At 37.1% G+C, this 27056-nt stretch overlaps 3 protein-coding genes across 4 annotated transcripts; 2 read left to right on the top strand and 1 right to left on the bottom strand.

Moving 5' to 3' along the window:
• Nucleotides 1-10195: 10195 nt before the first annotated feature.
• nop53 (NOP53 ribosome biogenesis factor) lies at nucleotides 10196-19524 on the bottom strand. The gene is made up of 12 exons (XM_033977291.2): nucleotides 18828-19524; nucleotides 17720-17796; nucleotides 17433-17535; nucleotides 16799-16989; nucleotides 15677-15732; nucleotides 15473-15568; nucleotides 14044-14145; nucleotides 13747-13932; nucleotides 12957-13132; nucleotides 12233-12299; nucleotides 11065-11141; nucleotides 10196-10408 (listed from the first exon to the last, which is right to left on the bottom strand). The coding sequence occupies exons 1-12, from the start codon at nucleotides 19031-19033 to the stop codon at nucleotides 10348-10350; spliced, it is 1398 nt and encodes a 465-aa protein (XP_033833182.1). The 5' UTR covers nucleotides 19034-19524; the 3' UTR covers nucleotides 10196-10347.
• A 37-nt stretch (nucleotides 19525-19561) lies between these two features.
• Nucleotides 19562-21923, top strand: LOC117380487 (histone H3.3A). The gene is made up of 4 exons (XM_033977302.2): nucleotides 19562-19677; nucleotides 20710-20847; nucleotides 20930-21083; nucleotides 21176-21923. The coding sequence occupies exons 2-4, from the start codon at nucleotides 20720-20722 to the stop codon at nucleotides 21302-21304; spliced, it is 411 nt and encodes a 136-aa protein (XP_033833193.1). The 5' UTR covers nucleotides 19562-19677; nucleotides 20710-20719; the 3' UTR covers nucleotides 21305-21923.
• Nucleotides 19572-24333, top strand: LOC117380488 (histone H3.3A). Of its 2 annotated transcripts, none has more exons than XM_055226040.1 (4): nucleotides 19572-19677; nucleotides 23141-23278; nucleotides 23377-23530; nucleotides 23632-24333. In XM_055226040.1, the coding sequence occupies exons 2-4, from the start codon at nucleotides 23151-23153 to the stop codon at nucleotides 23758-23760; spliced, it is 411 nt and encodes a 136-aa protein (XP_055082015.1). In that variant the 5' UTR covers nucleotides 19572-19677; nucleotides 23141-23150; the 3' UTR covers nucleotides 23761-24333. The 2 variants fall into 2 exon arrangements, with proteins under 2 accessions (XP_055082015.1, XP_033833195.1); XM_033977304.2 differs by lacking the exon at nucleotides 19572-19677 and adding an exon at nucleotides 22280-22420.
• Nucleotides 24334-27056: the final 2723 nt, after the last annotated feature.

The raw sequence follows: 27056 nt of genomic DNA, 5'->3' as shown, positions 1-27056 counted from the left end.
TCTCTCTCTCTCTCTCTCTCTCTCTTCTCTCTCTCTCTCTCTCCATCCATGTTTATCCCCTGCTTCCTCCTCCGCCTCTACAACCGCACACTCCATTTTTCATCATCATGTATATAACACGAGCTTTGCGATTTGTGCTTTCTACCATATTCTACTAGCATTATGAGAAATTAGGACCATTGCCATAGTGATTAACAATTTAAACTAAATACTATATCTTTTTAATGTCCTCAAAATGATGCATATAACAGGAAACTGAAACCCATGAAGACAATGATGGACAACTGGTACATTTGCGTGGCCAGTAAAAATCAGATAACTAGAATAATGAGATTAGCAAATAATTCAATATGGCTTTTGGTGTGTGTTTACATTTACAATAGATCAGATGAGAACACCTGGTTACATGTCAGTTACGAAATGTAACTGTTCTATTTGGAAATCAAGGTACACTGAATTCATAAATAGCTCTTTCTTATTTTCTTATTTTATTTATTTGTAAATGGACAGCACATATTAATGAACATTTAAAAATGTAAATATGTAAAGATTATAGCCAACGTGACTAATTTCCATCTTCAGTCCCTTCAATATGTTCACTTTCATTTTTGTTTTTGCTTTTTTGGCATAATTGTCTTTGTCCAAATCTGCCCAGGTGTGAACAATCAGAATAAAATCACATTAGATCAGATCTAACAGTTTACATTGAATAAATATATACATATATGTATGTATATAGGGCCCATATTATGCTATTTTCTCATCTGTGTTATAATGTTGTTTCCTCATCACAAACATACCTGGAGTTGTGTTTTGTTTCATTCACACATGTTTAACACACCAAAGTGACATATTTAGGCTGTGTTCTTCTCTCAAACAGAAAACACTCTGTTCCACCTTGTGATGTCATGCAGTAATACAGGAAGTGTTCTGCTGTGTTTTCAAACCCCCCACACCTTCAGTAGAATCGTTTAGATAATTTTATTCCTGGAATTGCTAATCTCTACTAAACAAAAAGGTAGAAGGTAGCTGTTAACTTGAAAATTATCACTACATGACATCACAAGGTGGAACAGAGAAACATGTAGAAACATGTAGAAAAAAAAGGATGACTCAAACATGTGTGAATGAAACAAAACATGACTCCAGGTATGTTTTTGAGGAGGTGACAACATTTTAACATGGCTTAAAGCTCACAAGAGTCAATTTTGCGTAATACAGTAGGACCTTGTGCTGTCTTTTTGCACCATGGTTGTCAAAAATACCTCACTGTGAAGGTATAATCATAATCAAAGGTATTGTTAGTAGAACTACATTTCAACATTCTCTACCCTAAAGGTGTCAAGTAAATGTACATAATTCTTTACTAATTCTAAACAATGAAACAATAGTTCATTCTTTGCTATGAAGTATTTTATTAGCATGTCTGTTTCCTTACATTCATGGCTGGTCTTGTCATTGGCTTCTCCAGTGAAGCGAATCACTCATATATCAATATTGGATTGAAGTCGCTGGCTTAAATCTCCTTGTTCCTTCCTACCATATAGAGCAGGGGTCACAAATAAAATATCACTGAGGTCCGAATTTTAAAAAAATCGACAAGTGAAGGTCCAAAGCTTCTGTTTTATTTTTAGTTCCAATTTTAACAGCTGTAACGATAACACAGTTTTTAAGTTGTGCATTTAACTATGAAAATAAATTATAATTATGTTTATTTCAAAGTAAAACAAAAACATGCTTTTTGACTGGAATGTAAAACAAAATTTAAAAAAGTGCTTGTTACAAAAACTACACAACACTGAACATTGATAAATAATCAGTAGATTAATCTACTGCTAAACTGCATTCTGACTTCTGAATGGTTTCATCAAGCTGGGCCAGAACATCTTTTGCTAATATCTCAGATTTATTTGTGGCTGATGATGCTGACAGTGGGACTTGACTTATTTTTTCCACAAATCTCTTCTTTTTGCTTTCCGTCAAATAAGGTTTCAGCAACTGCAGTCATGCAGTTTTTGACAATCACTCCGTCACTAAATGGCTTTTTATGTTGACCCAAAATCCACACAACTCGAAGAGAACACTCGGTAGCTCGCTGTTGTGCAGTGAATGAATTGACCATGATTCTGGTGGAACGATCATATCTTGCACGTAAATCGCTGATTTTTGTGCCCTGATTGCAGATTCGGGCGGATAAGTTTGTGGAAATGCGCCGTGCTTAGTTTCAAAGTGCCGTTTAACATTGCCGCTTTTTACGAGAGCGACAGTTTCTGAACATATGAGACACACGGGTTTTGTACTGCCGTCTGGTAGGATGAACAAGTATTGATCAGTCCATTCTTCTTTAAAAGTTCTATTTTCCGTGTCCACCTTTCTTTTTTTGGAGCTTGCCATACCTTCTCCCCGTAAAGCTGAGCCGCTGCTGTCTGTGTGTGAATCTGCGCGTCTAAAAATAGATTACGGAACCTTCCCCAAATACGCTGATCTCATTGGCCCGCACCGTGTGTGGCTCTCTTAAAAACTTTACCGTATCACGCCGCCTCGTTCGGAGGAGACTCCGCTTTTTACCACGGCGAAGGCTATAAGCTGCGCAAGATGGTTAGATAATGCGCGCATTATAAACTTTGAAATTCACCAGATATAGGCTAAAAAAGGTCGGGTCCGGATTGGATCGCGTCTTGGTCCGGATCCGGACCGGAGTCTGCCTTCTTGTGACCAGGGATATTGAGGACAACTAAAAGGATTCTCCCTTTGACTTTAATGGCATACTGTGTAATTTAATATCTAAAGCAATAACATCTCCATGGAGACAAGCTGCTGTCAGAGCCTCCACTAGAGAAGTTACATCACTCAGTTCACATATCACATTTTTGCCATAAGCCCCATCACTATGTAACTTCCCTGCTACCTGTTTGTTTCCATGGAGTTGGTGTTGCTTTGTTTGAAATGTTCCAGAATATGACATTAATCTAATATATAGGATTTTTTTCCCCCTAAAGGTGTTTTTATGACTCCTAGGAAAACACACACATTCTTACTGTATGTGGGGTTGTCTCTTCACAGATCTGACCTGTGACTCAGCCTGGGAGTGCTCCTGGCTTGTCTCCATGGAGATAGCAAAGTTTAATGCCACACTTTGCTACACTTTAACACACACACACACACACACACACACATGCACGTACACACACAAAATTAATAGGTAAACCAATAACATCTCCGACAAGCTGCTGTCAGGTCCTCCAACAGTAAAGTGACATCATTGAGCTGTAGTTGTACAAGCAGACATGGTAACGTAGTGCACCTAAACATAAGCAAAGAGCCGTGACAGTGAACAGGCCCAGGGGAAGTGTTCAGAGGCAGGAGTGAGAATTACATCAACAACACCAACAATCACTGTCATTTAGCCACATGGAGCAGATCTCATTTCACAGCGACAAGCTAGGACTAAAAGATTCACATATTCAATTTCATTTGTTAAATATCTGAAGCCTATATTAGCCTAGGTCCTATATTACGCAAAAAATTACTCTTGGGAACTTTAAGCCATGTTAGAATGTTATTACTGCCTCAAAAACATACCTGGAGTTGTGTTTTGTTTAATTCACACATGTTTAGTAATTCTGCATCATTACTCTGTCTATATCGATGAAGCTCAAAATGCTCTGTTCCACCTTGTGATGTCATGAAGTGGTACATTTTACCATTTGTTCAGTAGAGATTGGCAATCCTAGGGGTGAAATTGTCCAAATGATTCTAGTGAAGGTGTGGGAAGTTTTAAAACACAGGGGAACATCAGGAAATTATAACATAGATCAGAAAATAGCATAATATGGGCCCTTTAAATTGATGTGTAACCAAAGAAAGAGGAATCCTCATGGGGATTCAGTCACTGTTTTCTCACATCATTTGCAAATCAATCAAAAGGCCTATATACAGATTTTCTAGTTCAGTGCTTTGAAATAATAAAAAACAAGACCCTATTAGCATATTGCAGGGTTTCATATCATTCAATCCTTTAGGGACAAAAGGATTAAGATGGTAGACAGGTAAAAACAAAACAAAAACAACAACAACACTTTTTATATAACAGAGGCTAGCTAGCACATTGTATGGACCTTATAATCAATATACGGTATATATGATCTGTATCACTGTTTACTGACTCCCCTTCTGCAATGTTATCTGTGTAAGTTGTCCAGGTATGAGCCATAGTAAAACAAAAATTCCACTGGATTTTTATCTCTCCATAAATGGAAGAAGTATTTAGTTAAACTTATCATAAATAGACCATTTTCCAAGCAAAATTATGCAATCTTTAATATTAACAATCTTATTTAGTCCATAGACCACATTTAGTTGGTTATTCCAGAAGATTCTTGCAATTAAGCTAAAACCACTATTGTGTCTTGCTGCTAAAAGCCCTTTGCATTATTCAGACACTAGTGTATTTTATCTCATTTGTGGACCTGGATATTTGTGATTCAGTTTGTGTGACCTGACAGGCGGATGCACATGGACCCCACGTGCCAAAGGTGTCCCAGCCAGAAGAGAGATACAGAGAGACACAGCGATACAGAGTGACTCGTGAGAGAGGACTGTTGCTGGGTTTCAGATGACATCACAACATTCTATATTTCTATATTACCTTATTACTATAGTATCCGTGTTTAAATCAAAATTTACAAAGACTAAAGGCTAAACTAGGCAGGCTTAAGGATTAACAAGAAGATTGGTGTTGTGATCCCAGCTTTGACTATGGCACTCTGCTATTGTGTCCTTGAACAAGACACTTCATCCAACTTGATTGTATATGAATGTGCTATGTGAGTGCCATGGCTACATACAGAAGTAGAGCAAATGAATAAATAATGCAGGAAATTGTAAAGCTACTTTGTATGGTAAAGTGACATAAGCATTAAGAGATCTACGCCAGTCTACATGAGAACTAACCAGGGGCCAAACTAGGTCTAGAACAGCTGTTATGCTTAATAGATCCAAACCAAAGGACAACTTATACACCAAAGTTAATGGTAATGGTCACATTTTTATATAGCTCTTTTCCACCTTCAAGGCACTCAAACACTTTACATCAGTGTAAGCAGACACTGGGGATGAGGTGAGATAATTGTCTTGCCAAGCATTCATTTATGGGAGCTGGAATTGCGCCACCAACCTGTGGTTCAGTGGATCTGACTGCTCAACCAATGATGTTTTAAGTCGAGAGCGGGATTTGAACCGCCAACCTGCAGCTCAGTGAACAAACACGCTACCAATTGAGCTACTGCTGCTAAATGACATCAACTGTTATGTTAACTATAAAAAAAACCTAAACCAGGACTAAACCAATGCAGGTCCAATGAAATCTAACGGTATAGCCCAGAAATCAGCCAGCTCTACTCATACATATTCTCGATTACCACCAAAAGACACCTCACCAGCGCCCCCTGTACTTCAGTTTGAGAAACGCAGCTCTATTCTCGTGACAGTAATGAGCGATTGTACATAATCACAAATACACACACGGTAATCCTCCAGCGGCCTGTGCCAACACAATCTGGCAGCTCCGAGTGGCACACGTGAAGAGAGAAAGGCGAAATGAGGAGAAAAACAAAAAAATAAAAAAAAAGGATTTGGCCTCAATCCTCTGCCCGCTGGCACAACCCCACAGGACCAATTTAACAGAGCTGCTCCTAAAGCCTTTGGAGAGACACCAGTCCAGAGGGAATCAATGATATGAACTCAAAGTATTACAATAGTTTAGTAGTCTGTTAAACATGGCTACGTTTTTGTAACTTAGGGTTCACACTAGGGTTGTCAAAAGTATCAAAAAACAGATGCTAATCAATACTAAAATTTATATTGAAACTAAATACATCATACAATCATTTCAGCAGGTATTAATACTGTAAGAAATCACATTAACAGGCCAAAATTTAAGCTTTCCTGAAAGTTTTTGTGTCATTTTGAGATTTACCAGAACAAATATAAGACCTCAGGTTAGGAGCATTTTTTTTTTTTTAATCTTAATTGTGGTATCATAATTGCTGTCAAGTATTGGGTAAATTTTTAAGCGTCAAAATAGAGTTTTTAGTATCATTTTAGTATCATGACAACACTAGTTCATATGCACCATAGCAATACTGGGACTAAACCCGGACCAGACCAGGACAAAAGCTGCACTAAAACAGGATCAAACCTAGTCTACATCAGACTCAAACTCAAACTATAGGGTCAAAGCAGTACCAAACCAGACAAAGTGTGTCAAAAGTCATGCTAATTGCTGTTCCTATTTGATAAACTGTAATAAAAATCACTACTGAACCCTTAGCCATCAAATATATGACACATCCAATTAGAGAGAAAGATTTGTGTTTTTTTTGTTTTCTTTTTATCCGCAGAACCTGACTAACCAAAGTGAGGCACTGGTTCTGCTTTTACTTGGATAATTAACTTCAAAACCAAAACACAAAATTAACTTTTACATACAAATGTACAAATTATTTCTTCTATCAATACAACCAATATTTGATTTGAAGCTGAACATGTTGATTTTATATCTGAGACAACTTATGTTTCCCAGTACACAGTAGTGCAATTACAGACCCAGACCCAGTTAAACATTCTCTCAACCAAAGCAAATCATGTTTCCAATGTGTATAGTTATTTGCATATTGATGAGGTGTTTGTTTTGATGCCCTTCACAATGCCAATTTCTTTTACGCAAGCTTGGTGCAGTTACAACACTCCACTAAGATCTCTTAGGGCAAGATTCAACGTGCCAGAAACATGTTGTATAGAAAATGCATATATTTGGTACTACCTATAGTTTAATTTACCATGAAAATGCCAATAAGCCACTGTTATAGGGTGTGCGGTTCACTGCAGAGAGTGAGGTGAGGTGAATGTGTGATTAGCTCATTTAAAGTCTGGGTGGCAAGGAGAGGGTGAGTGTGGAGAGGTAAAAGATTACATTTTCACAGTGATTACCATAAGACGATTTGGTTGGGCAAAAGGCCAGGAAACCCCAGGACAGTAAACTTGTGTGTGTGTTTGTATGTATGTGTTTGTGTGTGCGTGTGTGTGTGTGTGTGTTTGTGTGTGCGTGCGTGTATGTGTGTGTCCCTGTTCACACCAGGGCACCAAAGGCAATTATGGTTTTAAGTCAGCGGGTTGGAATCAATTATCTCATGCCAACTTCCACTAGTCCATCTGTCCTCTTTGTGCAGGCATTCATCTATCAAACAACTGCTAATTCAATTATGGAGATTGTGTCCTTTTTTTGTCTCACGACTGTGTCTATTTTTAGGCTTTTATTCTTTGAGGAGCACCTAAAAACAGCACTTAGACAACCCATTAGGACTGATACATGTTCAAAAAAATACTGTAAGTAGCCTGTCTGGTATTGTGACTGAGATTAGATTTGAGTTTTATAAATTAATAATGAATGTAAGAGCTCATACTAAGATACATAGAAAGTACTATAATTTTTTTGTATTAAAATTACATTCTGTTATTAAAAACGGAGGATTTTCATGTGATAATCAGTATTGAGTATTGAGTGAATTCTTAAGCATTGAAAAAAAAAGTTTAACATTTTACTATAGTGACAACATTTGTTCACGCACACCAGAGCAATATTAGGACTAAGCCTGGACCAGCCAGGACTAAAGCTGGACTAAAACAGGACCAAACCAAGTCTCCATCAGGACTAAACTATAGGCTCAAACCAGTACCAAACCAGGAGATGTGCGTCAACTCTTAGCCATCAAATACATTAAGACACATCCTATTATAGAGAACCATTTGAATTGTTTTGTTGTTTTTTTTGCCATGGAACCTGACTGCCCAGGGTCTCAGACTGAGTTTTGAGTTTTAAAATAAAATATAGTTCATTGTGCATGTTTTAAGCATGACCAGGAAGCAATGCAACCCTTGAAAAACTGAACTATAAAGTTAGTATATGATTACATAGATGCATACATTTTGAGAACACATTTGCGGAGGTCTAATCTACAGGGTTAGCATGATTTGTGATACTTTATGGAGATGGTATATTTTGTTCTCTATGGGGATGTTTAAGATTTCAGACAATGCTTTTTGCCAATTGAAATTTCAGTTTGACTGCAAGTGTGAAATTGACCAAAACAAAGCCTTTCACCACTAATAGGGAATGCTGTGCACATATCTCTGTCAAGTTTAAAGGGCCTATATTATGCAGTGTTCTGATCTATGTTACAGTGTCGTTTCCTGATCAAAAACATACTTGTGTTTTGTTTCATTCACACGTTTAACACATAAATACTGCATTTTACGGCTGAGTTTTCTCAAACTAAAACACTTTGTTCCGCCTTGTGATGTCATGTAGTAATACAGGAAGTGTTCCACTGTGTACTTAAACTCCTAGAATCATTTGGATGGTTTCAGCCTTGGAATTGCCCATCTCTACTGAACTAAAGGTAAAAGGTAGCTCTTACCTTGAAAGCTATCGCTACATGACATCACAAAGTGGAGCAGAGCATTTTCAGCTTTGGTGATGCAGACAGACTAATAAGAAAGGATTACTTTAAAAAGTATGAATGAAACAAAAAACAACTCCAGTATGTTCTTGATGAGTTAACAACATTATTACATGGCTTAAAGTTCACAATTTTGTGTAATATAGGACCTTTAAATTCATGTGGATTATTACAGTTGTTTTTATTGTAATAAATGGAGCTACTGTAACCAAATACTTCCCCTAGTGGGTCAAAAGTGAGTTTCTAACTCACTTCAATGAACCCTCATCTAATTTAATGAGGGTCAAGAGACTTGCCATGAAATGTTCACTAGGTAAATGTACAAATTTTCAATCTAATCTTTTCTATCAGTGACTAGGCCCAAGAAGTCACTATTACAACAAAAATCTGCATTTGAACGATATATATTTCAACTGCCCCATCTAAATTAAACAATAATAACCTATAAAATGTGATCTTTGTCACATATAAGTAGACCTGCCGCAAATTTTGAAACATAATATATCCTACAAATATTGTGATAAATGATAATTTTTATAAAAATTTTATCACTGATTAAGATTAAAATAAAGCAAGATAATCACAAATATTAAATAGATAGTATAGTTAAAAACCATGAGCTGCAACAAATAAATAGCAGAATGTACTAATAATTAGCCATAAAAGTGACTTATTCAACCATCTACAGCTTATACCTTATCGAATTACAACTAAAATAACAAAAATTCCCACACTTTTGCAAAGAAAATTGTGACAGGCCTACATATAGGTGTCATCTGAATCCCAACAATACAATACAATTGAACCACTTTATGATGTCATCTCATTCAATATTGCTGCAGTTGTGTCTTCAATTCACCAAGGAATATTTTTGGCCATGAAGAAGATTAAGTGGCAGTTGTTCTTGAGACTTGAACCTTCACCCCTCAGAGGTAGGACTGAGGCAATACAACCAGAATGCAGTAGCTTTTATTAAAAAATGTCCAACAAACTTATGATAATCCTGATCAATACAATATCATTACCTTTAAAGTGTGAATCCCCCTCATCATAATCATGGACTATACATATAAATGGACATAGACATATATAATGGACCTGCTAGCCGCCGCGTTCCAAATAGGAAGTGAGCATGGGCACACTTCCAGCTCTATTGACTCACCCCTCGCTGCACAACTGCTGCTGTTAGGTTCATCATTTCTGTCTTAAAATATTCGTACTGACCTGCTCTACATGATCCTGGTATTTCTATTGTGTCCATAACTAAACATATGAAAATTAATAAGACAAATCAGGCACCTTCTTTCCCGAGGTCACTCCAGCTAAGGTTAGCAACAAGTTTGATTGACAGTGTTGCTAAGTGACCTTTATCTGCTAAAACAGTGGTGTGGGTGGGAAGCAGCATTGCCATCAACAACCTCTTTCTGGATAGTTTTTTTGGTTGCCATGATACTTGCAGTTGTAATTCACAATATGCAACTTGGCTCCAAATTCGCCCCTATAACTGCTGCCTCGATAAGCTTAATTTGACTGTAGCCGAGCGCTATGGGTGATATCACACTCACTTGATCCACTTCTTTATATAGGCTGTGGTCATAATGCTTACCCTAAACCTCAACTGTGTAGCCCGTGACACAGTAACCTTTAGTACTCGAAACCCACAAAAACAAGGCTTTAATGCACAATGTTTAATTATTTATTGTATACAATTAACAACGTTTTCCAGCGCCATTTTGAAGGCAGTTGTGGTTTCTGGGGGTCAAAGGTCATCAATACATATATACACAGCTCCATTGGGTTGCATTTGATAATTAAAAGCTGTCCTCCTTTAGCTGATTTCTCTAAAAGCCCTCTTCTCCACATACTTGACTTTATGTCTCCTCTTGAACCTACAAAACAAGATACATGGAATTAGTTAAGTAAATTGATCAATATATTAGATACTGGTGAATACAGTGTTGATATGTTCTGAGGCTATAACTATCTGAGTATGTAGTTTATAATGGATGCATTGAGTAAAATCATTCATTTGTTGTTTAAGCTGATGTTTATAAAAAAACAATTTATCTATTGGCAACACGTCTTCATGCCTGCCACCTTAGAAGACTATAGAAATTCAGGCAGTTTCACCAAACAAAAGTTAGAGAAACTATATTTCCTCTTCATAGATACATCAAAATAATGATTTAAACAGCAATAGGTACCAAAACAAGACTCGTTTACGTACCTGTACCAAAAAATAGATATTGTTCAAGTATTGGCATCAGACAATAGCTTACCTTTTTTTTTTTTTTATAAAAGAAAATATCATTCAATTATCACCCAGCATTTGTGAAAATAGAAATATTAGCACCCACTAACCACATTTTGACCACCTTAAATTTGAACCTTTGCACATTTGTATTTGAGGACAAGATGAGCACATGCTGCCTAATCTGTGCCACTGATTGACTTCACCTGTCAGTGGTCATAATGCTACGCCTGATCGGTGTGCTCACTGTTAAGCCTTGGTGACAGGTTACATAATAGTGACTGGGGTCCTTACTTGGCTCTTTCTCTTGGTTCAATCAGGTTCCTCTTCTGAAGACTCTTGAAACGGTCTTTGAGTACGCTGCCCTCTGGCTGCAAAAAGGTGCGATTACATTAAAAAGACATGTCCAGACAGTGTCACTCAGCACTAATTCAATGCACAATTCCCACCCAAATTATAAAATCCTATTCTTGTTACAAAGGCTGGTTTAGGTATTAGGCATAATTGCAGAAGATAAGCTCTTTAAAAGGAGAATTTTCCACGGGCAATTAGATAAAGTACAACTATGAGGATTCTTTTGGGAAAGTGGGTCGCAGAAGTATTAGAGGGATGAAGCTTAGAATAAGACAATGCAGACGGCACAAGATTAAACAAAAACCAACCAAACTCATTATAGATATAGTCAATGTCCTCAGTCCTCAGAGGTCAAATGAAACAAGAGACATTTTTAAACACTTCGCATACGACAGGTTAGACTACTCTATAACAAAAACAGTTAATTTTTGTTAAATCTTAAATATAATTCTGTTATTTCCTTCTTTATTTTTGTAGCTTATATTGTTACTTCCTGGTTGGACATTGGCAGTAGAGGTAATTCCATAACTGTTACCTAGCAACTATAATGTTTTCAAGGTCCAAAACTTGTCCAACGTACATAACACTTATGATTAAACTAATGAAAATAAATTACACATTTATTTTGTTAAATGAACAAACACAAAAGGCCTTCTTTGCAAGTATTCTGGATGGATTTTTCAGTGTCGATGATGTGGGTAGCAGCACTACCTGTATTTGTGTTATTGATGGATATAAAACTATGATACACATTTACCACAGGTACTATCCCATCATATGCACTTTCAAGGTCCTATATTACGCAAAATTGATTCTCGAGATCTTTAAGCCATGTTTAAGTTGTGTTTTGTTTCATTCACACGTTTGAGTAATCCTTTATTGTTAGTCTGTCTATCTCTCTAAAGCTCAGAATGCACTGTTTCATCTTGTGATGTCATGAAGCAGTCATTTTCAAGTCAACAAATACTTCTTTACTTTTCTTGAGTTTTTTCCATTTGAGAGAAGAACACAGCCGCAATATGCAGGGTATGTGTGTTAAACATGTGTGAATGAAACAAGATTATAACATAGATCAGAAAATAGAAAAATATGGGCCCTTTAAACTTACCTTGAGTCTTCGAAGGGAATCGGCCAACTCATCGCTTAGCTGGACCTCCATGTCCTGTGGCTGAAATCTGTGTAATGAAAGAATAAGATAACACTTTACATGACACAATGATTTACAGAAATAGCTGAGTCAAACAAAGGAAAAATAAACAACTGGCTTAGAAACCAGTGCTCATTTTTTGCTACACATAATCAGATTACATCAACGCATTTAGTGATGAGTATTGATGTTTTATTTATATTTTTTTATTATTAAAACACTGGTTTTGATGAAAACGGATATGATTTAAATCATTTTTCTTCAGTCTTATAAATGGTGCTTTTCAGATGCTTGAATTTCTCTTCTCTTCACAAAATGCAGTATTATTCCTTCAATCTTAATGAGCGGTGATTTTATATATATATATATATATATATATATATATATATATATATATATATATATATATATATATATATATATATATATATATATATATATTAGTATTTTTTTCTCTAATCTAGTCTAGTCTAATAGTCTAATAAATATAGTATCAAAAATCAAGACGAAATATGAGGTCAGGGGTGGGGGGATGCCATATTGACCAGCCCTTCTCCCCATACACAATGGTGGAAAACAACCACTATCTTAATAAATCACATTTTTTTTATAATTATGTTTATGTCTGAAGCAAACCACCAACCTTCAGATCAAAGGACAAGCACTCTACCAATTGTGTACTTACTTGAGCCGTCCAAGACGCCTGGGCTGTGCTTTCTGGGCCTCTTGTTTTGCTTTGCGTTTGGTCTGTCTTTCCTTTGTTTTCTGGTCTTCTTTTTTGATGGAGGTTTTTATCGTTCGAAGCTGGAAGAGCTGTTGCTTCTTCTCCACTTCCTGTTTCTCAGCTAACCGCTGCTGCTCCTGTGATGAGAGAGACAAGAGACGCAAAGATGAAGACGAATGACAACACTGTGCTGTTAAGATTTTATGTGACAGCAAAAAACTGGAAATGATACCTTTTTAATACACAAACATTTTTGAAATTTTCTTTACAATTGCATCTCATTGATTAAATAGAAATCATTATGAACATAAACTTTGAACGAGGAACAAATTACTACTACAAAGGTACTAACTGAAATACAAAGTGCTCAACTTTTTAAACCTCATACACCTTTCCTAGAATCATTTGGATAATCTCAGTCTTGAAGTTGCCTGTCTGTACTGAAATTAAGGTAAAAGGTAGCTGTTAACTTGAAAACTACCACTACAAGGTTTGTAGATATAGACAGACTAATAAACATGGATTAATCAAGCATGTGTGAATGAAACAAAACACAACTCTGGGTATGTTTTTGAGGAGGCAACAACATTATAACATGACAGAATTACTTTCCTTGATATAGGACCTTTACGCTTGGCAAACACTTCAAAAGGGGAAAATTGTATGACGACAAATGGTGGTAAAATTGAGATATATTCAGTCAGTTGCTCTTCAGGATCACAGTCAATCCATCACGAAACACAAAATGTACCTTGACTTTTTCTGCCCTCTCTCTCTTCCTCTGCCTCTCAGTTTTCTTCTGAGCGACTGCGATAGCTCCGACAGCCCCATCCTCTTCCTCCTGCTCTTCATCACCTTCATCACCTTCTGAGGCCCAAACTTCATCATCGTCCTCACCCTCAACAAGGCCCTGTACTTGCTCCTGAAATATTGTCTCCTGTAGGGTAAAAACAACATTAAAACAATATGATCATAATTTAAAAAAAAAAACTCTGTAGAAACCTATTATTCTACAAGTAGAAAGAATAGGTTAATTGGCATCACAAACCTCTGTAGCAGCGTCGTCTTTGTTGTACGCCAGTTGCCGTTCAATTTTATGCTCTTCCTTCTGTTTTACCACTTCTATTTCATGGGCTTCTTGTAGTAATGACTGGTTTTAGAGGGAAAAATGTCAAAATAAAGTCAACAAACTTAATGCACATTATATTTTTGCCCCAGTAGCGCGCACACACACACAGAATCATGCTCATGTTTGTTGTGATTGTATCTGCGTTATATATATATATATATATATATATATTTATGTATATATATATGTATATGTATATGTATTATAGTTGTTGTCTGTTCTGTTATTTCACAATATAAAAGTGGACAACAAAAACAAAGAAGCACTGCCCAGTGACCATAAAAGCGCATTTAATTTAAAGGGGCCATATTACGCTATTTTCTTATCTACTATGCTATAATGTTGCTTCCTCATCACAAATATACCTAGAGTTGTGTGATGAATAAAGCAAGGATGGTATAGGTCAAAATCCTATAAATAAAAATTAACTGGTCCATGTAAGAAACAATGATGAGAAGAAGCTAATGCAGGTGGCCACTGCTATAACTGAGAAGACAAAATCATTCCACTCAAATTGTATGGGTCATATACTGTGGTGCCTAAATGGTGTTAACCCTGTAGCATCGAAGGCTATCGTCGCCGATAGAGCGCGGATGCGGACTTTCCAGCAGCGTAACTCCGCAACCAGTCGTGCTCTCAAGTAAATTCAAACGGCGTCTCAAAGCGGAGGCACAGGGCTATTTAAATATTTTTCCGTCAATTACGGTAATCTGCCTCTGTTGCTCCGCGAAGGTGACGAATGAGAGCGCGGGTGCTGCAGGGATTTTCCCAGTCATTTATTCGATGCGTAAAAGTAAAAATATGGATGGATGTGTAAACTTGAAGTAGATGTGTGAAAAAATGCAGTAAATTCTGATACTTCCTTTAATATGATTTTCATGACTAACAAAAATATAAAAGTCTAGGTGACCTATACTGGCCCATAGTGTGCTCAGTCCATAAAGGGTTAAGTCACACAAAATGTAAGCTTAACCATGGTTCCTGAGGTAAGACCATAGACTGTATGAAGAAGTAGGCTAAGGGAGTGTGCCGTCAACCATAGCATTCGGCTCCAATCAAATGAAGCTCGTTGGGACTAGCCGTTACAAGGACGAATTTTGCCAAGTTCCATATTTGGAATTCCAATAAAAAGACCAGAATGATATAGCGCGGGTTAATACAAACATTTTAAGATCAAAATGCCGAGCCTGACAGCTGCAGTTATGGAGAGAGGAGCGACACTTTTTCAGTACAAATTCAATTGGAGCCAGAGCCGATGGAGCCACAAGCACACGTGATCACTTCCTACTTAGAACGCGGTGGCAAGCAGGTTAGCTAGATATATATACAATCTACAGGTAAGACTCACCTGATGTGCAAAGAAGTCTGGATTATAAGATCCTCCAGGAGCGATGACCTCCACAGCAGGAAGCACAGAAGGCTTTGCGTTCAACTTCTCTGGGCGCTAACAAAATAAAAGAGATTAATTAAATAAACTATTTCAGTGGAGTAACTAACCAGAATATTACCTCTACAAAATAATGTGTATAACGTATTTACTTTAAATACTGACCTTTACTAGCTTCTTTTTAGTTTGTTGGAGATACCATGGGTCTGCAGTATCTTTAGCTGGATTAAAATTAATTAGAGCATTAAACAGTGATTTGACAAAAAAAGTAACAAGACAAAGCAGATGACGAATAGATTAAACAACAAGAAACATCTAGAATAAAAGTCAGTGCTACTTTTGGATCCTGTGTTCTTTTTGATAAGTCTCTAACCCACAAATAGCTCTGTATTGACCAATTTAGAAAAGAAAACTCATGGGGCTTTGATGTGTTCACATCAGGCCGCTTTGAAGTTATTTTCAACTATAAATCTCCTCAAAATACGTCAATAGCCTGGATTGCAATCCTCCACATAAAAAAAAAAACCATCACTACTGTATTTCAATTATAGAACAATTTGTATACACTTCGTAGAACGTAGCTCTTTAGATAAACTGACACAAGATTATGATGAGATTTTATTTCCATATATTTAAAATTTGCCTTTCTTATCATTTACACGTCACTAATAATATGTATCGTTTATTAATGTTTCTTAGTCTTAGCCTTAGTCTTGAGAACTTTATTTGAACTTGATCTGTTAATGGATGCACGTTAATCCTGGACACATCTGCATCCTGGTTTAGTCCTGATTCAGTCCTGATTCAGTCCATGGGAGTGGAACAATTGTCCATTTGTGCATTTTCTATCAATGCTGACTAATTTGTTATTGACCAATGTCTATTTCACTGTTGGATTTTCTAACTTTCTATTGGTTAAATCAATGATCCTGTTAAGTCCCAAGAAGCGACTGCTGCTGCGATGTTGAGATTCACAAAAATAAACTGAATTAAAATTAAACTGAATTTAGACATGATAAACTGCTATGGAGAGAAAATGCACAAAGCAAAGCTGAAGGTGTTTAGGTTTGTAGTGGGGGTTGTTATATAACATATTTTGAATGCCAGACAGTGGTCTGGGTAAGTAGAATCGGAGTTAGAAATATTTTGAGGGTAGAGACACTAGGTATTAAGAAGTCTATAGACAAACAAAGACAAAATTTAAAGATGTGGTGAAAGAGAACTCAATATGTGATAATAAGATATTATGGTCTTAAAATTGAAAATTGTAACCTGTATTGTACATACTCTCTTGGCCCCATATGTCATAGTAGTCTCGGTTGGGGTTGTTGTTGGCCTCTGTTATTGCATTCTTGGTCGGTCGTGGTGCAGTTCGTCTGTTTAGAAGCAGCTTCTGTCTTCGTGGAGCCACTCCTTTGGCTGCTAACTGGGCACTGCGCCGGAGTTTCTTAGCGTTGGGTTGCTGATAGGCCAATACACTAGCAGAAAACAAGAATCAGTTGTCAAAGGAGGAATTTTACTTCTATGAGGTCTTACCTTCTAACACATAACATATGTAAATCACCATATTAACTTTTATTGTTTTGAAAATGCTAAATTTGCCAAAAACAACACAAAGGTTCACTTTCATTTTTGACGTTCTAAGTCAAAAGTTTTGTATCATGTTTTTGTATATTTATGGAGAATTGACATGTGGGAGAATGGATGATGGAGGCTTACGGGCGGCACATTCGACAAATCTTACAGTTTTCAGTAAGGAGGTGTCAGATAAGACCTGAGAGAGATTGCCAAATTACTCAAACATGCATAGATGACATACAAAACCTCTTCAGGCAAGTTTTTGATAAAGGAACAACATTATTATAGAGAAAGCTAAAAAAAAATTGTTTTTGCACAATACCCTCTCTTTACATCCACTTACTCTTTTGGTGGCGGAACAAGGGAGTCATGTTGCAGGATTAAGTCTATTCTAAGTGGACGTGAAGATTTGCCTTTCCTTTTCTTTCCCTCTTCAGGTTCTGGCGCTTCACAGAATAAATGAGAAAAATATATAAATGTAAACATTCTTTGATACACTTAGTTATTATCTAAGATCATAGTGAAGTACAAAAGATCACTGTTACACAATATATTTCCAGTTTCAAATGACGAAATTCAATAATCTAGAAAATCAGTAACATGAACAAAAGTTGACATTCACATATTTACCTTTCTCTTCAATTTTCTTTGGTTGTCCAATGTCCACAAAAAACAAACTGTCATCTGGCTTCTCAGCAAGCAGACCACTGTGAAAATAATCAGATTAACACATTTGAATGGGGTTTAATAATACCAGTATCATCTATCACTACAACATTCCACAGATGTTTTAGGACAGCTCGATATACGGCAAAAATTGTAATCACAATAACTGGGAAACAGCTTTGTCTTTTGGATATAATGTGTAGTAAAATTCTTTGTTTTAAATATTCCTTACCAATCCAAGGCACTCTGTCATTAAAGAAATATTTAAAAGCCTTTATTACAACACAGCTATTGACATTAAATACACCCCAATGCATTTCAGCCCAGCAAGGCCATGCTGGAAGACCACATTATACCCAAAAGACAGCTGTTTTCCCTTGCAAAGATCCACCTGTTTTTGAAAATATTTAAAATTTCTACAGTACTCCTTATCTTTTCTATTCTTGATAAGATGTTTACATTATTATTACTAATATCAATATTATTATAGCATCCTCAGATCCCAGGATACTGTTCACACAACAGCCTCCTGAGCTCCTCTTGTTGATCTTCACATTCCCTTAATGGAAATACTGGGAGCGCAAGGATGAGATCATCACTGGACACTTTGTTTGACCCCTGCCCTATGTGGGACTCGAACCCTTAACTTTGTGTTAAGGGGCGACAGAGCAGCCCACTTGGCCACTGTTACACCCATGCATTTCAAATACATTTACATGTACATACAGTTTGATAGGCTGGCAATCATCACTGAATTTAATCAGTTCTTAACATACTTCAGCAAACATACCCAGGACGTATTATAACAAGTGAGAAACTACTCGGTTAAACAGATCTCATTTGGATTGTTTTGAAATCTAAAATTGACATTAAACAACGTAACGGGACTAGTCTAGGCATGATCACGTTGGTTGACTTGGTAAAAACAAATGCCAAAATATGCTGTTATAATGCAGTTATGATCTAATGAAATTCCGATGTAGTCAAAATATCTTAAACAGTGTGATAATGTAAACGTAAATGTAAGAAATTGACATTAATTTCAAGCAGCACACTATCTTCCTTCACTCACCCGGTGGTCCTCTCCTGGTGCCTGATGTCTTCCAAAAAGTCCTCTACATCGTTAATATCACTGTGTTTGTTCCAGTTCTTTTTCTTATTTTTGTTCACACGTTTTCTCTTGCTACTGTACAAGTCCGTGGGGTTTGTCGATGATTTTAAAGTGAGAAATCCAGGTTGTGAAGCGGCCACGCGTTTTGGTTTTCTGGCCGCCGCCATCTTGGATCCGAAAGAGAAACACGCTTCTTCCTCTTGAAACTACTGCTCCATGTGTTCTTCTGGCGCCACCTACTGAACACAGCGCGTAAATGCACAAACAATGTATTTAAAATGAAATAAAAATAGTAAGTTATTTTATTTTAGCATTGCAAAACATTTCCAGTTCAAAATAACCACGTCATAAGCCCAATTGAAGCTATATTCTCCAATAAAACAAAATGCATATAATTTCATTTCATTTGCAGTTTATTCACATTTTAAAATAAAATAAAAAGTAACTGATATTTCTGAGATGCAGTGTTTATTTGACAGGTTTTGAATTGAGCACTTTGTGGGGATGTTTTGGTGGATTCTGCATTGTTTTGTGCCTGATTATAAATTGTCAGGCAGATAAAATAAAAATGCCATACACTGACTAAACAAATGTATTAGTGTTGCGTTTTACAAATGTGTCGGCTGATAAAGTTGTTTATCTTGTTTCTGCATGTGTGTAGTGTGTTGGCCCCAAATGCATCATGGGAAGTGTGTCTCCTATGTTCTTTTTCTTTTTCCCCCTCCCTTCGTTTTAAAGCGAGAACAACGCTTAGGACACTCAAGAATAAATTGTTATTTTGTCATATTTTTCGACTTTAAATTTGTCAAAGGTAAGTGACAATACTTTGATAAAACTTTACTTCATCAAATGGTGAAAAGTCGGTTCGTGGATTGCAAAGGTTTAAAGTGTATTTTTTGTGTAAAAGAAAACGCAGAACGAGCTGTTTAGCGCTGCTCTGGGAGCCAGGGACCGAAAAGCGCTCGAGAAATGTCCAAATTGGACTCGGAATTGTGCGTATAGCGAGGGGTCATCTGACAAAACGTGATTAATCAAATGATCCATTGACATGTCTAGTATCATCATCCAAAAGTAGTTCCCGCTTTGGTGAAGTAGTTTTTGAAATCTTCGATGGTTTTTATCATGAGTTCCTCGCTTTGCTTTGGCAGTTTTTTCCTTCCCGTTTACATTCTTCAGCCAGCAGCCAGCCATCATCTTTACGCGCGATGGTTTCTGTGAACGGGGCAGTCGGGGCGGGCGGTGTCGTCTGTTTTCCTTAAAGATAGCTCATTCTGCATTAAAAATGAAGGTTTATGCACCTCCGGCATAGACGCGGTAGAGAAACAAGCGTACCCAGGCAGGTTGCGCAGAGGGCGGGTCTGGCACCGAGTGTCGGTCTGCGGTTGGTGTTTTGGCGCACAGCCTCCCGCCTCCATAACCTTTGTACGGGATATTATTGGACAAAACAAGAAAGGTCTTTATAGCGAGTGGGAGTTTCGGGTGTCCGGTATGACACGGTTATTACATAAGCTGCATTGAATGTTTCACCTAAAAATAAACCAATTCAATTGAGCTTTTCACCTCTTTTCACCTTTGTTTATGATATGTATACAGTTCATAAATGGATGCGGTTTTAGCTGCAAAAGTATAATTACTTGAGAGTCTAATAAAGATGTTTTTTTGTGTGTGTGTGTGTTTTTAAAGACGATTTTTAAATTAATTCATGCATTTAAAAAAAAAAAAAAAAAAAAACTATTCAAATCTGTTACAAGAAATTGTCTCAAGTGTCCACATTATACCAAAATATGTAGGAGAGTCATTTAATTTTATGCATAGTAAGTTCTGACAGGTCTCTTTCTAACAGGTGAGTAGCCATGGCCCGTACAAAGCAGACTGCCCGTAAGTCCACTGGAGGAAAAGCTCCTCGTAAGCAGCTGGCCACGAAGGCCGCTCGTAAGAGCGCTCCTTCTACTGGAGGAGTCAAGAAGCCCCATCGCTACAGGTGTAACCAAACACACAAGTTACATCCAAAATAGATCACACTTTTATAACAGTGTGGTTAACCTCCCTTTCTCCATCTTCAGGCCTGGTACTGTGGCCCTGCGTGAGATCCGTCGTTATCAGAAGTCCACTGAGCTGCTGATCCGAAAGCTGCCGTTCCAGCGTCTGGTCAGAGAAATCGCCCAGGACTTCAAGACTGACCTGCGCTTCCAGAGTGCTGCCATCGGGGCTCTGCAGGTGAGCACTCTGTCTGTCACATGTCTGAGTTATTTGTCTGTTTATTATGTGTGTTTAATGTTACAGCACTAATTATGTGGTTGTTCTTGTAGGAGGCCAGTGAGGCTTACCTGGTGGGTCTTTTTGAGGACACCAACCTGTGTGCTATCCACGCCAAGCGTGTGACCATCATGCCCAAAGACATCCAGCTGGCCCGCCGTATCCGTGGAGAGCGTGCTTAGACGCTTCTCATTTATTATATGCTGTTGTTTCCCTCTGTCCCTCACTCTGAGTAGTTTGGTTTAGGGTTATATATAAAATGTGTGATCATGTCTCCTTTGGTGCTACACGTAGCTTTTATCTTAAATATATCCTGTTTGTTTGCATTATTAATTAGATCACTTGTGAAAAAAAAAAAACTGACTCAATAATACTTTATGTCAAATAGGGTGTTTTTGTAAGGTTTGTGATTTAATTTGCAACTAAATTTATCACTAGGATAAAATATCTGCAGACACACATGTACTTTGATTGTCGTAGAAGTAGCTCTTTTTAATTTTTACAATTAAGGTGTATTTCTACTGTTCAGTGTATCAAAAAACAGACATTTGGTTCTGGTCATCTAAAAATGTCATTGTTCTGTGATGATACTGCATGATTTGACAGCGGCATATATGTAGCAAATTTATGTTGATGGTATTTTAATTTTCAACCTCACTGTGTCCAGGTGACATTACTTTTTGTTCCACTCTCAGGTTATTATAACCTTTTTTCTACAGTGTTTTGATTTGTTTTTATTTTGAAGCTAAATATTTGTACTCTGAAATTCATATACCAACATAATAAACACGTGGAAAACTACAGCACTATTGTTTAACTGCAACTGTGAAGTTTTAGTCAGTAGGGCTAGCCTGATTGTGGGAAAAAAACTATGTAATCAACGTTTACAGATTGTGATCTGTAACCTATGAACTGAATAAGATTAATACACATGTTGAATAAATATCGACAAGTAGGCTATACACGCTCAAAATAAGCTTTACAATAAAACGTCCTATTATCATTTAAACAACTTTATTTTTGAAATGTTTGAACACCCCACATGTTTATTTTGTTAACTTTTTTAATTCAGTTTTGGTTTTATTTTTGCTACGTTACTAGCCAAACAAAACTTGCACTAGAAAATGTGAGTCAACCTGCAAAAAATGAAACAAAACCAAATAGTTGTTGAGGCTGCTGTTGCTTTGTTAACACATGATTGACGCGGCCGCCATTTTCCTGTTGGACTGCTTCCCATTGTGGATAAAAATACAGACAAGCTAAACCTTTCTCACGACTTCTACCTACTTTTCCTCAAGGTAAGCCTTCTAAACTGTCTCCCAGTGATTTTAAATCAACTTTTAATGTGTTAGAAACAATACTGTATTTTAGTGAAAAGTGGTAAGCAAAAAATGTGTTGTATAAAGTGAGAAAATAGCAAAGACGAAAGGACAGTAAAATGAAGCGTTTTCTGAGACGGTTCATGAGTGGAAATGCAGTTTCGAAAAACGCACATGTTCTCTTCGACCCTACGGGGTCGTTAGTGGATAATAATTGTTCCTTTTTAGACGTATTTGTTCTTTAAAATGTTGTCTTTGCACTGTGGTAGTTCATCAAAATGCTAGAGGTGCAGATTCTTGTGAAATATTAATTGTTTTTGTGCAAGGACTCTCTTCAGCCTGCGTCCTTATCCACCCCGCTCATCATCAATCCGACGCCATCGTCAGAGCCAGTGGGCGGGGTTAAAACTCTGACAGACAACACTAAAGCCCGCCCACTGCCATGTCTCTGAGAGATGATTGGTTAAAAAACTCTGTTTATTAAAATATATTTTTAAGTCAACCAATCGCATCCTACTCAACTTAGATATTTTTATGCGTAGTGTTTACTTAGCCACGATTTTGTTGAAAGTGAGGTCAAGAAATTATAAGATAGCTCTGGTGTAACTGCTAATATAACACTTTTAAACAGCTGTATTTGTGGGCTTGCAACAACCAGTGGCAATATTTAAATTTGGACTAAACTTTCTGTCTACACAGGTGAGTAGCCATGGCCCGTACAAAGCAGACTGCCCGTAAATCCACTGGAGGAAAAGCTCCTCGTAAGCAGCTGGCCACGAAGGCCGCTCGTAAGAGCGCTCCTTCTACTGGAGGAGTCAAGAAGCCCCATCGCTACAGGTGTAACCAAACACACAAGTTACATCCAAAATAGATCACATTTGGATTTTTATAACAGTGTAATAACATGTGGTTAACCTCCCTTTCTCCATCTTCAGGCCTGGTACTGTGGCCCTACGTGAGATCCGTCGTTATCAGAAGTCCACTGAGCTGCTGATCCGAAAGCTGCCGTTCCAGCGTCTGGTCAGAGAAATCGCCCAGGACTTCAAGACTGACCTGCGCTTCCAGAGTGCTGCCATCGGGGCTCTGCAGGTGAGCCATTCACTCTATCTGTATTTCACATGTCTAAGTTATTTAACTTTTTAATATTTATGTTTAATGCTACGACACTAATGATGTGGTTGCACTTGTAGGAGGCCAGTGAGGCTTACCTGGTGGGTCTTTTTGAGGACACCAACCTGTGTGCGATCCATGCCAAGCGCGTGACCATCATGCCCAAAGACATCCAGCTGGCCCGCCGTATCCGTGGAGAGCGCGCTTAAATGTCCTGCTCTGACCCCTCTTGGCTTTAGCCTCCCTTTTCCTGTCTTAGTGGTGTTTGGAAAAGATTATTAAAATTACGAGTAAAGAAGAGAGACCTCATGTATCTTATCTGCGTTGTTCACCTGATGTTTTGGAGGAGGTTTAGAGCTTTAGAGTAGATAGGAAGAGGAGCAGAGGTGATGGTGCTACTCAAACTTACCTCCATGACTTATACAGTATCCAGACTGGATTCTATGCTTTCTGTTGTGGTTTTAATGTCTGCTTTTATTTTTGCTATAATCATGCCAATTGTTTTGCTTTTGACTAAAGCCTATAAAGCAAATTAAATAGGAACCAAATGAGAAATTATTGAATTTGATTTTAAGTGCATTTGCCTTGTTTTGTTGAACCAAACTCCATGTGGCATCTTTATGTTGCCCTTTTTGGCTATCCTGTTCTAAAATTTACCTGTCAGACCTTTCTCAGGTTGACCAAGTTTATTTTTACTTAATTTGATTGTGTGTGAATTAGCAATGTTTGTATGTTTTAAATGTGTCTGAAATAAATGAACACTCAATTAGGTGTACAAAGCTCTTTAATTTACTAAGATTATTTTTAAGAGTACAGGCTTGTGTTCACTGACAATGTCTTGAAAAAGCAATAGACTGACACTGTGAACGTGATTAGTAAATTCGTTTTAGTCCACTCTTTATTTCGACACTTCAGCTCTAACGCCACTAGATGGCAGTCAAACGCCACACAGAAATCTACATTGCGTTGGCCAATAAGTGCATAGCCTCGTGGTCAAATTCAGAAGTGTGAGATTCTTTATGGTCTATAATATCTACAACCCTATATTAAGGCACTTTGAAAGTTTTCTAGTCGAGGATCCGTCACCTGCTTGTCTCATAAAAAAAAAATACTTTGCCTGGAATGCAGTGTGTAGTGTACTAAAATTTCAAACTTGATTTTGATACTAAGGAATAGATTCATTCAATACCAATTTTGATACCACGATGGCAATCACAATCAAAACACTCTTTATTTAGGCAATAGACTGTTTGTTTATATATATATATATATATATATATATATATATATATATATATATATATATATATATATATATATATATATATGTAATCTCTCAGTGGTCCAGGTAGGTTCCATAGTGGTAAATGGGTGTATACTAGTCTATGTGGTCTTATACTTGTTGAGATACAGCTCAAGATCATTCTAAAGCTATTCAGGAAAGGTTCATTTCTGTCTTGTGAATGTGACTTTTTTAACATTGATACTTACTCAAATAAGTACCTAGTTTCAGTACTATTTTTAGTATCAATTAGTATCTGATTTTTGATACTTTTGACAACTCTATGTAACAAATTTATTTTTCCAGGCAAAGTTTTAAGCACTTTTGTGGAACATTCCAGGCAAAACTACAATATCTCCATGCAAGCATTGGAGACCTACATACTGATCCTAAACTAACAATCAGAAAAGGATTGATAGACTAATTATGTGTCATTTTTACCTTTATAATGGTTTAGTTTGAGCCACTAGCATTACCTTGGCAGACTTGATTTTATTTCCAAACATTGTGAATGTAAACGTATGCTTATACTTATCCTGATTCTAGGATTGAAATAAAAAAGACATATTTTTAGAGATAGGCTACACTAAATACACATAGTTCTATATTGTCCTAATGTAACAAACAATACAACAATAGCGTTAATCCTGTTGTTTTGAATGGGCCTCTGCCAAACACATTCACGTAATCACCTCACTATGTTTAAGTGCATCACACATCATCACTTGGCAATGGATCAAATGTATTTACCACATTATCTCTATTCAATTATGTAAAAGGTGGGGCATTGTGTGAAAACAAAAACACCATAATATGTATATGTATAGTATATGTGAAGGGTAACACAGGTAAAATACAGAGGTCTAATTTTTGGCCCAAAATCCACATATTGATTATCATTATGGCCTTGTTTTGTATTTTGACATTCGTTTATGTATTTCTGTTACATTTTGTTTTTGAACTTGAAAAAATGTCCTACTGGCACAATGGAAAATTTAAGAACATCCAAGTATGTCTAAAAATCTGAACTACATTGGCCCATTCTTACATAATGTAGCATTCTGGTGTAAGGAAACACCCACTCATTTCAAACATTCAAATATCACAAACACATTTCTTCTGGTTGTTTATTTTCTGAACACAAGGGCTAATGTAGGCCATAACCCACTCCAAAACAAGACCAAAACAACAGCAGTCTCAACTACCTAAAGCCAGTCTCCAAACCAGTAACTGATGAATAGAACCTTCACATCTTGTCGGCATGGCAACCAAGTGTCACATAAAAAAGTTACAGTTACAGTTACATTAACAACAACATAAAAAGTTACAAGAACAACAAAAGGTGTCAACTAAACACAAAATATCAGATCAGTACAATATGAAGGCAGAATATCAAAAGAGCAGCCGTTAAACAAAAAGGCAAGCGGCTGCATTTTTGATTGCGTGGCTATGAAAAACATAATGGAACACAAAAATCCAAGCTTTTTTATGCTGCCCACTAATGCCAAAGTACAGTCTATTGTAGAGCAGTGGTTCTCAGCATTTTCACGCCAAGGTAAAGTCTAAGGTATTTGGCTTCCCAAGCATCACTAGATCGAATTCCAGATTACAGGCCTAAATTAGGAATTGGTCTAAAATAATAGGTAAATAGTCTCATTCTTATATAGAGCTTTTCCACCTTCAAGCCACTCAAAGCATTTCAAATCAAGGAACCACTCACCCATTTACACATACATTCATACACCAAAGCTAGCAGTCACTGTTGGCGAGATGTGTGAAGTGTCTTGCCCAAGGACATAACAACAGCATTCATCTGTGGGAGCTGGAATTGCACTGCCAACCTGTGGGTAAGTGGGTGTATCAATGATGTTTATGTCGAGGGTGGGACAAACACACAAACATACTAACTGACCTAGTGTCGCCCAGTTGGGTAAATCAAACACGGATATGACCAACCTAATAGAGGACAAAAACATCTGAGGCAGCATCCGTACCACCAGAGATACATGTACTGCAGTTTGAGAAGCACTGTTGTAGAGTGTAAATCACTTCTCATGTGATTTGAGACCCACAGTCGTTTGTTGAATGTTGGTTAAAGGTCCTATATTACACAAAATTGACTCTTGTGAGCTTGTTACCTCACTAAAAAAGATAGCTGGAGTTGTGTTTTGTTTCATTCACACATTTCACACTTTTTAATTCTTTATTAATTTGTCTACATCT

Source organism: Periophthalmus magnuspinnatus, chromosome 13 (assembly GCF_009829125.3).
Source record: "Periophthalmus magnuspinnatus isolate fPerMag1 chromosome 13, fPerMag1.2.pri, whole genome shotgun sequence".
In the NCBI taxonomy this organism is placed as follows: Eukaryota; Metazoa; Chordata; class Actinopteri; order Gobiiformes; family Gobiidae; genus Periophthalmus; species Periophthalmus magnuspinnatus.
The sequence above is the reverse complement of the archived record's forward strand: the minus strand, read 5'-3'. Positions and strand labels throughout refer to the sequence as shown.

What these genes read in the sequence shown, in the direction of transcription:
- nop53 (XM_033977291.2), bottom strand. Translation starts at nt 19,033, where the DNA reads ATGGCGGCGGCCAGAAAACCAAAACGCGTGGCCGCTTCACAACCTGGA. An exon ending in TGACATATGGGGCCAAGAGA is followed by an intron (nt 15,733 to 16,798) that starts GTATGTACAATA and finishes ATTTTAATCCAG; the next exon opens with CTAAAGATACTGCAGACCCA. An exon ending in AGAGGGCAGAAAAAGTCAAG is followed by an intron (nt 13,133 to 13,746) that starts GTACATTTTGTG and finishes CTCTCATCACAG; the next exon opens with GAGCAGCAGCGGTTAGCTGA.
- LOC117380487 (XM_033977302.2), top strand. Translation starts at nt 20,720, where the DNA reads ATGGCCCGTACAAAGCAGACTGCCCGTAAGTCCACTGGAGGAAAAGCT. An exon ending in AAGAAGCCCCATCGCTACAG is followed by an intron (nt 20,848 to 20,929) that starts GTGTAACCAAAC and finishes CTCCATCTTCAG; the next exon opens with GCCTGGTACTGTGGCCCTGC. An exon ending in CTGCCATCGGGGCTCTGCAG is followed by an intron (nt 21,084 to 21,175) that starts GTGAGCACTCTG and finishes TTGTTCTTGTAG; the next exon opens with GAGGCCAGTGAGGCTTACCT.
- LOC117380488 (XM_055226040.1), top strand. Translation starts at nt 23,151, where the DNA reads ATGGCCCGTACAAAGCAGACTGCCCGTAAATCCACTGGAGGAAAAGCT. An exon ending in AAGAAGCCCCATCGCTACAG is followed by an intron (nt 23,279 to 23,376) that starts GTGTAACCAAAC and finishes CTCCATCTTCAG; the next exon opens with GCCTGGTACTGTGGCCCTAC. An exon ending in CTGCCATCGGGGCTCTGCAG is followed by an intron (nt 23,531 to 23,631) that starts GTGAGCCATTCA and finishes TTGCACTTGTAG; the next exon opens with GAGGCCAGTGAGGCTTACCT.